The 11,987-nt window shown below is 46.5% G+C and overlaps 1 protein-coding gene across 2 annotated transcripts; it reads right to left on the bottom strand.

Moving 5' to 3' along the window:
• Positions 1–1,525: 1,525 nt before the first annotated feature.
• Positions 1,526–11,846, bottom strand: LOC124476612 (estrogen-related receptor gamma-like). Of its 2 annotated transcripts, none has more exons than XM_047033854.1 (3): positions 11,534–11,846; positions 2,687–2,938; positions 1,526–2,540 (listed from the first exon to the last, which is right to left on the bottom strand). In XM_047033854.1, the coding sequence occupies exons 2-3, from the start codon at positions 2,923–2,925 to the stop codon at positions 2,231–2,233; spliced, it is 549 nt and encodes a 182-aa protein (XP_046889810.1). In that variant the 5' UTR covers positions 2,926–2,938; positions 11,534–11,846; the 3' UTR covers positions 1,526–2,230. The 2 variants fall into 2 exon arrangements, with proteins under 2 accessions (XP_046889810.1, XP_046889809.1); XM_047033853.1 differs by lacking the exon at positions 11,534–11,846 and adding an exon at positions 6,073–6,561.
• Between the last annotated feature and the right edge of the window lie 141 nt (positions 11,847–11,987).

Genomic DNA, 11,987 nt, shown 5'->3' with positions numbered 1-11,987 from the left:
GGATCTGATGCACAACTAAGAAAATATCACATTTTGTTTGAATCCACCCATTTGTCATGTGAGCAAAAGTATTGGAACAGATATACTTAAAACATATTTAAGTGAATAAGACTTAATATTTAGTTGCAAATCCTTTGCTTTCAATAACTGCAGCAAGTCTGTGACCCATTGACGTCACCAAACTTTTGCATTCTTCCTTTTTGATGCTTTCCCAGGCTTTCACTGCAGCCTCTTTCAGTTGTTGTTTGTTTTGTGGGGTTCCTCCCTTCAGTCTCCTCTTAAGCAGGTAAAATGCATGCTCTATAGGGTTTAAGTCTGGAGATTGACTTGGCCAGTCTAATACCTTCCATTTCTTGCCCCTGATGAACTCCTTTGTTGTTTTGGCAGTGTGTTTTGGGTCGTTATCTTGCTGCATGATGAAGGCTCTGCCAATCAGTTTGGTTGCATCTTTCCTTAAATTGGCAGACAAAATGTTTCTGTAGACTTCCGAGTTCATTTTGCTGCTGCCATCATGTGTTACATCCTCAATGAAGATTAATGAGCCCGTCCTAGAAGAAGCCATGCAAGCCCAAGCCATGACATTACCTCCACCGTGTTTCACAGATGAGCTTGTGTGTTTGGGATCATGAGCAGTTCCTTTCTTTCTCCAAACTTTAGCCTTTCCATCACTTTGGTAAAAGTTAATCTTTGTCTCATCAGTCCATAAAACTTTGTCCCAGAATTTTTGAGGTTCATCTCTGTACTTTTTGGCAAATTCCAGCCTGGCCTTCCTATTCTTCTTGCTAATGAGTGGTTTGCATCTTCTGGTGTAGCCCTTGTACTTTTGTTCATGAAGTCTTCTGCGAACAGTAGATAGTGATACCTTCACTCCTGCCATCTGGAGGTTGTTGCTGATCTCACTAACAGTTGTTTTAGGGTCTTTCTTTACAGCTCTCACAATGTTTCTGTCATCAACTGCTGATGTTTTCCTTGGTCTACCTGTTCGACGTCTGTTACTTAGTACACCAGTAGTTTTCTTCTTCTTCAGGACATTCCAAATGGTTGTACTGGCTATGGCCAATGTTTCTGCAATGGCTCTGATTGATTTTCCATCTTCTCTAAGACTCACAATTGCTTGTTTTTCACCCAAAGACAGCGCTCCGGTTTTCATGTTGTTTTCACCTCTGAATACAGTCTGCATAGACAAAACCTATCTTACCCAATCTGAACCTGAGTGTAGACATTCAGTGGTATTTATTGATTGAATAATGTATGTAATAGGACACACCTGGGCAACAAAACACACCTGTCAGTCATATGTTCCAATACTTTTGCTCACGTGACAAATGGGTGGGTTCGAATAAAAAGGTGATATTTTCTAATTTGTGCATCAGATCCTGATGTAAATACCTGGAAATAAAAGCTGAAACGTTGATCTCTGGTTTCACATTCATCGTTTGATGTCAAGCCCAAATGTTTTCAGTCTACAGCAAAAATAAAGGAATTGGCCTCACTGTTCCAATACTTTTGGAGGGCACTGTATCTGATCAGCCAAGCACCAGAACTAAGCATTTGATCTGACAGCCCAGATGACCTTCAACCCCAGCCCATATGAGTCTGCTTTAGAAGGCCTAAACGGGGCTTAACCCTAACCCCAACTCTTGACCCCTGGCACAGGGCCACAGGCCGGACAATCACTTTAAAACACCCACATGCGGCTTGCATAAGTTGGTTATGGCTTAGACGCACACTAACAAACTTACACAGAGAGGATTACTTCCATGATTATGCACAAAAACCAACACGGATCAACTTCAACACAACATTAACTTAGAAAGAGCTGTGAGCAAACATCAGGTAACGTCTTCAAAGAGTTCCCAGAACATGACTGTGAACTCCCATCAGATGTTTACACATAAACATACGCTCCGACTAACACCTGTAGTAATGCTTTTCAAAACAGGTTTTTCACATTTCATGGACTGTATAAACATGATCATTTGCTTAAATCGCTAAAATCTGTGTTTATCCGTGTGTGTAGGAAGTGGGAGGTGGGGGGGAAGGGGGGAGGGGTTAAAGTCATGTATTTAGTTTGAATGTATGCATTTATGTGTAGTGTGTCGGTGCATCAGTAATGTGTGTGTGTGTGTGTGTGTGTGTGAATGATTCCTACTCTCTGGGGGTGTATGAACCTGTGTTAAAGGTCTGTCCTTCAGGGGACAGTAGCTGCTCTCTCTCAGCAGACTTACACTTAACAATCTCCCCATTTCTCTTTTCTCTCCCTCTCTGCCTCCCCATCTCTCTCCATCCAGATTCCCTCCTCGCTTTTGCCGGCAGACCAGACGAGTGTATTGCAGAGCGGCTGTATGGAGATCCTGAGTCGGAAATGTGTGCGTGTCTCACCCTGGATGGTCCTCTTGAAGAAAGCCTTGCAGGCCTCACAGGAGGCTACTCCGTAGTGGTATCCTGACGCCACGTCCCCACACACCAAACACAGGCGCTTGGCCACGGAGCCCAGCATGAACTCACACTTCACCTGGCCATCCTCTCCACCAAACCTCCTGGGGGGAACAGAACCAGAGAGACAGGGCTTAACCTATAACACACACTCACCGACTCACTCACTGACTCTCTACACATGAAGACATATGTTCATACTAAATCCATGACACGGTCTCAAACGCACACACACTCAGATGTGCTGTACCTGTTGGCTCCTCCGTCGCTGGATACCCCAGCTGTGTGTCCGTAGAGACCTGGTGAGTTGAGTTCGTTGGTGTGGTTGTGGTTCTTGCCCAGGAGGCCGTAGCTGGAGTTGGTGTCTGAGGAGGAGCTCCCTGGGCTGGGCTGAGGAGGGCTGATGTCCCCCTGGGAGCTGGGGCTGGGGCTGGATGGCTCGCGCTTGATAGAGGGGGGACAGGGGAGGTCTGAGCCCCGCACTGACATCCTGTCCAAGAGTCTGGGAAGAGGAGGGTAGGGGGAGACATGTTGCAGAAGTGAAGAGAAAAACAAAGAGATGGATGAATAACAAGCTGTAAATGCTATCTCGTGACACTCACTTGATGTCTTTGTACGACATTCTGATGGCCGTACCGATACGATCGCAACAACAGATCATGATGTGCACAGGCCTACACAGCGCACTTGTCTTCCAGCACCACCTCGAAGACCCCTCTCTCTCACACACTCTTCCCCCTCTCTTTCTATCCCGCCATCTCTCCAGCCATCCATCTAAGCCGAGCGTAGCAGGCCGTTTGGAGTCTCCCACATATGCAAAGCTCCGGTCCATTATACCTCCCTGTTGTGAGAGCAGGAGATCGCTCAAGCAAACACATGGAAATGGTAAACAAAACTAACCAGCCCTGAACTCTCACGGAGCCCTAAGCACACAGACATGCTCGGATCACGCTCACGCATTCACTCGTGGGCCACGCGCCGCCACGGAGGGACACACGATAGCGTGGAAACACGTGAGTCGCACGCGTCTCCTCGCCCTCGGGACGGCTCCTTTCACAATGTCACACGCCGCGCAGTCAGACGTGCCTTCAGATGTGCTCATGTGTCATCATAAACACTCCCAACACATAGGCTGGCACATGCTCACATGCCATTGTATGTCGCCAGACCCACTCATTAAACCAGCTCACTGTCTCTCTATCTCCTCCACGTTCACGTACACACCAACGATACGTTCGCATGTACACACACACAATGGGCACGCACAACTCCTAACGCCGCTCCCCCCCCACCACACACACACACACACCACACACACACACATTCTTTCCCTACACTCTTCATCTCGTCGCCCCCCCCCCCCTTCCTTCCTCTGTCTCTGTCCATCAGTGATTGTGACTCAGTGAGGTCAATGGAGTGAGACCGAGGGCTGGTTCCTGCCATGTAAATAGGCCCACTCCCCACCACAGGTAATTTGGCAGGCAAAGACACTGGCTGCTTCTACCACCAGCAGAGTCAACCACAGCCACGCGCTATTAACCTCTTTAAAGCCACAGAGTGTGTGTGGTGGTGGTGGTAAGGCAGGAGTGGGGGGGGGGGGGGGGGGGGGGGGGGGGGGGAGAGGGACAGGCGAGCTGAGGGACAGGCGAGCTTTGGTGCTATCAGTTTTGTACTTTTACTCAAATCCTCTCCTTCCTCCCCCTTCCTCTGGTCCTGTGTCTCCGTGAAGGGCTGTCTGCCGCTCTGACTGCCTCGTCTAACCTTTTGGAGTACCCTTTGTTTACTTAGAATGAATTTAACATGTGTTTTGTCTCTCTCGGGAGAGAGCATTAGTCTCCACGCAGCTGCATGCACCTTAACTGTTTTCTGCTGCCTTGTTAATGCACTACCGCAAAACACTGGAATTCTCACGAGGTTTCTAGGACACGGGTACTTTGTGTCAGTGACTACAAAAATACACCGGCTCATTCAAATTTCAGTCACTGAGAGGAACATTAGCTATCTCTTGCATGATAGCATGTCAGAAGGGTGGAATATGATGCCACAGGGTAGGCAGGCTGGCAGCGCTGTAAATCTATAGCTGTTTTAACAACAAAGACATTGAGTCGAGAGCGGAAAAGAGAGTGAAAGAGTGACAATGACAGGGATTGCTGGAGAATATAAATATGTATGTGTGTGTGTGTCTTCGTATCCAAAACATCTCTAACTGCACCTTGGTAACAAAGGTTAAAACGTAGCGTGGAACAACAGACTTTTCAACAGAATGAGAGAACAGGGTGGGGGGCTGAACATGGAAGCAGACAGATAGAGAGAATGTGAAAAAGACTGAGAGGGAGGGAAAGAAAGGGGTCTGTCACTGGGTCATTAACTGGGGGAAGGGGGGGGTGCTGAAAGGAAGCAGAGGAGGCAACACTCACTTTCAAATGAGGAGTCATAACAAAGCCAATGACCGACCGGAGGATGAGACAGGGAAAGAAAAGAAGATAGGAGGGCGAGAGAGGTAGACATGAGAGGGGAAGTGATAAAGTGGGAAAAGAAAAGAAGGAAAAGGCTAAATAAAATAGACACAGCAAAGTGAGGAGAGAGGGAGGAGCATGGGACTTCTCCTCCTAGTCCAACCTGAATACATGCAGTCTAACATTCCAATATAACAGAACACTTAATTCACCTCAAATAACCCAGACCCCAGCCCTTCTCACAAGGTGACTTAGGTGATTTAGGTCAGGGGGTTGTCAAGAAGAGTTATTTCTATATTTGATGGAGCCAGCAGGAGATGAGGAGGATCGTGTGGGGACGGCCCCTGCTCATTAAAGACTTTTCGTTTCAGAATGAGGGGTTGGGTTAGCCAGGGCCTGGCTGGAACAGGATGGGCTTGAAGGACTGCTTCTCCACTCAGTGTCCATCCTTTCACCCCCCCCCCATCTCTCCCCCCTTCTCCCTCCGTCTCCCCCCCATCTCTCCTCTTTCCCCTCTCCTCCCCTCTCCTCCCTCTCTCCCTCAGTCTCAGAGCACACACTTTCTACATACATTCTCTGGTATTACTTATGGAATTCAGGCTGTGGTCTGCCCCCTATGTATCACCAGTCCTCTCTGGAGGAAAGGATCCCTCATTGAATTACTCCTCAACGTGTCTTCCACTTCCTCTCTCTTTCCTGGGAGTTTGTCTTTGTCGTCACTGAGGGTTTTTAGGTTGGTTATAGGTGCAAATCTACGGGAATCTGTGAAGCCTTCTGTGACATTGCTTGCCGAAAAAAACAATCCAAAATGATCTGTATTTGCGCTTCTTTTCTTCCAAACATTCTTTTTTATTAGAAGCAAAGCCCAGCTTTGCTGAAAGAGAACCATACACTCAAACCCAATAGTACACAAACAGGAAGTTTAAACATGGCGGTGTTTGGAGTTGAGTCAGTCTCAACCACTGGGCTAATCAACTGGCATGTGTTATAGGTAACAACATCTCCTGTCACACATACCTCCTGTGTCTCTATGGACAGTCAACACATGCAGTCTCAACCCCCTGACATCTCAGAAAGCAGATAACAGATTAGACAACCAGAGGCTGGTAGCAGAAACACAGGTTTGAAGTGTGGGCCAGCAGTATTGTGGGAGTGGAAGTGAGTAGAGGAGAGTACTTACTCAGTGTCAGAGTGGTAGGTGAAGCACTCCGGCAGATACAACTCGACTAAATCCATGTGCCCTGTGTCACCATAATCTGGGGAGAAACCCTGCTGTCTCTGCTGGAAGTTCTCTCTCTCTCTCTTTTTTGCCTCTTACTGCCTGTCTCGCTCTCTCTGTCTTTATCTCGTTTTCTCCCTCTCAGTTGGTTTTCCGATGCTGTCACTCTTGCGCGCTCTCTCCCTATCACTTTCTTTTCTGCTCTCTACTTCCCTGTCTCTCCAACACTTGTTGGACTTGAATCACTGTTTTTCTTTCCACCTTTCTTTTCCTTTCCTTCTTCTCTACTCACTTTTTCTCTCTCTCTCTCTCTCTCTCTCTCTCTCTCTCTCTCTCTCTCTCTCTCTCTCTCTCTCTCTCTCTCTGTCACACACCTTCACTAGATAGTAGCTAGAAGCCGTGAGGTCATAACTGTTCTGGACAGCTCAGTGACAGACGACAGAAAAGCCATGGTAACTCCTCATGAATATCCACTGCTTGTTTGGCATGCTCCTCCCCTTGGAACGTGATGCAAACACGTGGTTGGCTCTATTCTGATCCAATAAGAGCTGACAACTGGCTGTGTGTATTTAAAACATGACAGAGGTTCTGAAGAGAACACTAGAGACAAGGTAAGCGCTTGGAGAACTAATAACAAAATCAAACACTTTATATATATATATATATATCCCCCAATAGTTGTGTTACTTTAGTTAGACACAGAGACATTTAGAAAACAATGAATTCTTTTGATTGTAAATAGCCACATTGATTCAATAAACGTGTAAAGGGTCAGGCCCTGGGTTCATGTTATAGAGAGCATGGAGTGTATTAAGCTCTTTGAAACCCAAGAGGCTCTTGTCTAAGGAATCATACTCTGTATGCAGGACTGATGGAATGTGTCTTTATTCATGTGTGTGGTGGTCTCAGAGCTCTATAATTACACCTGATCCTGAAGGACATTCTGGACATACCACTTCTGTGTGTGTGTGTGTTTGTGTGTGTGTATGTTTGTGTGTGTGTGTGTGTATGTGTGTGAGTGTTTGTTTGTGTATCACCTCGATACTGTATAACAGCTGCTCCACACACTCACACACTTTAATTATTTGAACCACGCTGAATTAGTAGATTACAGATGTAAACCATGCCTTGATTATTGTAGCTTATGTCATGCCAATGTACAATGTACAGTAAGATGCTGAACATCATATAACCACTTATATACAGTATATATACATGGCATTACAAGGGAATTTGTAGGCCTTGTACTGAATTATACCACCCTTTCCATTCTCTACTACACAGCAGTTGCAATAACAGATGCATGATCTTATCTTACACTGCTCCACTCTTTGATCACCAGACTCTCCAGTTAGGAGGCAGACAACCTGCCTAATCAGCCAGTAAGTCCTCACCCCATTTAGCTTTCTATAGTGTAACTGAAACACACACACACACACACAACTGAGTTTATTATCCTATTCTGAGTCAACGTCAAAACTATCAGACAAATATGGTTTCGATAAACTCCAGACTGCAGACGACATGGAGTGTTTCTTATCGCACAGGTAATGTGCTGCACGCGTACCACATGAAACACCTCAGACGCACTCCACTAACTCTATCAAAGTCCACTGTGCTAACGTACACAGTCCTATACCATACACATTCAAAGGTCACAGATTCATGTACCACATCAAAGGAGCTGAAACACCAACCAGCAAAGACACAAACACTCACATGAACACACACGCACACGCACGCAGACACACACTTCCAATACCATTAATGCCCAATCTCCAACTTTGTGTTTTCCAGTAGTAGATAAAGTGTTTTTTCTCGCTATCATCTAGAAACCCATAGAATGCGTCAGTGTTCCATGTTTATCTCATGTTTATCCAACACACATCATAATAACCTAGACCAAGATGTTATCTTTAATAAACCATTAAGGAAGCCCAATGTTTACATGGTACTTATCATCCTGGTGGCTTTTAGGAGGCACAGCTCTTAACCACTGTCAATGGAATCTGAAAGAACGGTGCCAAGACTTCCTACTGCAGTGTTCTTGTTGCGTTCCTCAAGTCGCTAATTAATTTACAAAGCAGTGTGCAAATTAAACAAGGGGCGGAAAGCTGAGATTATTTGAGCTGTTATCAGGTGGGTCAATTGTTTGACAAAGACTGCCATTTTCCTTGGCACTGAGATGGTCGCCATGTGGTGAATTACAACAATGGTTGGTTACACATGAGCTGGCTCAGAGTGTCTAGCTTGCAGCTCCGGTTAGGAAACACAGAGAAGTAGTTTGTTCTAGCTGATACCAGACATGCATAATGCCACACAGCTTTATTGTTTTGATGTCTTAACGTCAAGCTGCCTCCTATCCATGTGACTCGAGTCTTTTGAACTTTGGAATTAAATGACAAGAAACAGAGTTTATTCTATAATAATGTGATGTTGACCTGAGACTTCAAATGTGATATGTTCTACTTGATCTAACCTGCCATGTAGCAAGAAAGTGTTGTGACGTTGTTTTTCATTGACGGAAGATACTTGAAATTAAAAATTCAAATGGATATCAAATGTTTCCATCCACAGCCTGTAAGGCCGCAGCATTCTTAGGGCTACATGTAATAAAACATTCAGAAAGCTCAAGAAAGGGGAACAATCCAAGGAGGAGACAGAAACCCAATAGCAGCACTACAGGGAGGAATCTGAAACAAAAGATCAAGTGGACAGATATTGACCAAGAATGGATTTTCTCAGGTTTTCTCAAAAACAGTGTGTGGTTGTGTGTGAGAGAGAAAGAGAGAGAGAGCGAGAGTAGGGGGGTCTTGACGTCCCAGCCCAAAGCCCCGTTCGACTTTCCCCTAAGAGACAGCTGTCAGATTGAGTTCCAAAACTGGACAGTCAAACGATGTTCACCACCCCCACCTTAGTCTCTCTACTCACACACACATTCATAGTCAAACACACTCCTTCACACACATTTTCCCCGTCACCCTCTCAATCTACACTTACGCGCACACACAGTCTTTTGCACTCTCACACACCCACGTACATCTTCTTCCTCACACTCCCCATCCACATAAAACACACACACACACCCACACAGTCACTTGTATATCTGATTTTGCATCTGCTCTGAGAGAGACATTCATGGTGTGATTAGCTTACCCCTGCACCTGATTCCAAGTCATCCATCAATTACCGTGAACAGGGCTAGGTCTATTGACACTGTGTGCAAGTACCATTGTTCCTCCTCACAGATACAGTCAATGCTGTCTAACACAATAAAGTGGTTTTCTGTGAAAGACATGAACCAAAGAACACCCCAAGGAGTGTGTGTGTGTGTGTGTGTATGTGTGTGTGTGGGGGGGTAATTTGCCAGTAGCAGTGATCAGAGACTGTTTATCACCACAGATTTGCAGGCATGGATTGGCAGATATTCACCTGAAGTAACCAAAAAATGGGATCGTAAAGGTTGCCTGTTTCAGATTAGAGGAATGAGAGAAGAACAGATCCATGGATTGATAGATGACTACTGGGGAGAACAGCCTGGCTGCTGAATTCATTGCTCACAGAATTAATATGGATCGGGGAATCGAGTGGATCCGCTGTCGTTGCCTTGTCAATGGCTGAACACGGTGTGGGAAACCTTAGAAGCAGCTCAGGGACAGCCCTCATGACAGAGCAAAGTAGCACTGGGACAGCTCAGAGCTCAATGGTTTTTAAATGGTTTACTTTTATCTCAGGATAATCTGAGGTCCCTTTGGGACACCTTGGGGACCTAAGAAGGAATTGGAATACACACACAGTACACGCACACGCACACAGTATGGCTGGGTGAAACACATGGAAATACACACACTTGCTCCCTGGTGAACTCGTACAACCCCTTCTACTGGGGCTGGCCTGTTTGAATACTGTTCAAAATCCATCCTCTCTTATTTCCTTCCTTCAGTGAATAACTACACTTGCATGACTGGGCAAGTACTGTAGAATGGCATATGCTTTCACATGCAGAGAAAAACAGAGCTAGCTCAAATCAAATCAAATGTATTTGTATGGCCCTTTTTACAAGCAAGCATGTCACAGAGGGCTTCACATACGCCCATAGAACTGCCCCTCAACCAACCTAACCAACCTAGGTGCAGAAGATCATCTGTAGGTTTCTTCAGTGAACTATATACTTTATCTCTGCCTAAGCTCCTTGCCAACCTGCCTGTCTCTCTCAAATTTTCTTTGCTCTCCTCCCTCAAGCCTCTGCACTTTTTCCTCCGATGATTCCTGCTTATTCTCTTCTCTTATCTCAACCTATCTCTCCGTGAACCTTTGCTCAATCTCCCTTGTCTCTTCAAAAGAGAATGGAAATAAACATGTGACTGTAAAGACATACAAAGAGACAGGTTGCAATATGACTCTGGTTCTCACGCCTGTCCTCCCCTTATCTACCAGTCCAGCTCTCAGATCCCTGTGGAACCAGCGAGTCAGCACCAGACACCCCCCCCCCCCCCCAGCACGTCTCACACACCTGCTGACATGAGGAACTCTCAGATACACACAAACACACACGGTGCCTCGGCTCACTCAACACCTCCTCCCAATGATGCCCCCTGATTCGCGGGTCCAATGGAACTCTCGGAAGACTTTCCCTATGTCAAGCAGACCGAATGCATGACAAACTTTTCTACTTCTTTCTCCCTCCTCCCCTCACCCCTCCCCACGTCCGTCACACGCCACTTCCCCCTCCCCCAAGGACAGTAGGCGGTGGAGCACCAGCCAGTGAGGCGGGGTAAGCTCACCCCCTCCCTCTTTTACCTCCCTCTCCCCCCTCCATGTTGGTGGTTAGGCTGAACTCCAGACAGACAGCCTTGCACCAACCAGTGGGTACGGGCTCAAGCCAAGGTACACAAGTCCCGATGTAATTTTCTGCAAGATTACACCCGATAATGGCTGGCTTTGGAGGACCGCCATAACTGATGGCTTCCAATTATAGATGTATAACTATCGATCTGTCAACGCCGAGGAGGAAGAGATGGGGGGGGCGGGTAAGAGAAAGAGAACAGGAGAGAGAGACGGGGAGAGAGAGAGAGAGAGAGAGAGAGAGAGAGAGAGGCATGGAAGTGAAAGAGAGAAAGACAGATGGAGGGTGAGAAAAAAGAAAAGGACAGACAGAAGGTTTTTCATCAATTCACAGGTTGATAAAAAAAAGACATTTGGGAATCTGCTGTATCTTCAGCAAACACGCGGCAGGCCTAGTATATAGAGGTAGTTAGATTCCTAGACATGAGATTTAGGAGCTTGACCACCAGGTGAGAGAAGCACACACACAGTGACGCAGACATGAATACACAGTGGACTTCTAACCCCATACTCCCCCAGTGCCCTCTATCCCAAAACCCTTGTGGTAAACCACACCCAGACCCAGCCCAGTACTCACAGTCACAGGCTCATCCACAGTCCTATAGCTGCCTCTGCAGTCAGTCAATCTCAAGGACAAACGGTTCTCCTCTTCTGCTCTGCTCTCTGATGCAGTGGCACAAACACTCTCGTCCTCTTCTCTCCTTTCCCTCAGAACAGCTCCGAGTTCACCTCCTGCACCTCACCGGGGAGTCCTGAGTGTGTGTGTGTGTGTGTGTGTGAGGAGGAAGAGAGCAGATAGAGGACACTGCTTCCTCTAGTCTGTATCCCCATAGATACTGGGACTGCTGGAGTGAAGAGAGGGAGGGAAAGGGGGGAAAAGGAGAGAGTGAGCGAGAGAGAGAGCAGTGGCATCGTGTTTCAGGGATGTTCTGAGTCAGCATGGGGATGCAAGTGTTGATATCAGAGTTTGTGGGAGAGTAAGATGGGAGTAAGGTGTGCGCGTTGACAGAACCTCCGTCAAACGATGGCAT

The sequence above is a fragment of the Hypomesus transpacificus genome, chromosome 14 (assembly GCF_021917145.1).
Source record: "Hypomesus transpacificus isolate Combined female chromosome 14, fHypTra1, whole genome shotgun sequence".
NCBI lineage: Eukaryota > Metazoa > Chordata > Actinopteri > Osmeriformes > Osmeridae > Hypomesus > Hypomesus transpacificus.
The sequence above is the reverse complement of the archived record's forward strand: the minus strand, read 5'-3'. Positions and strand labels throughout refer to the sequence as shown.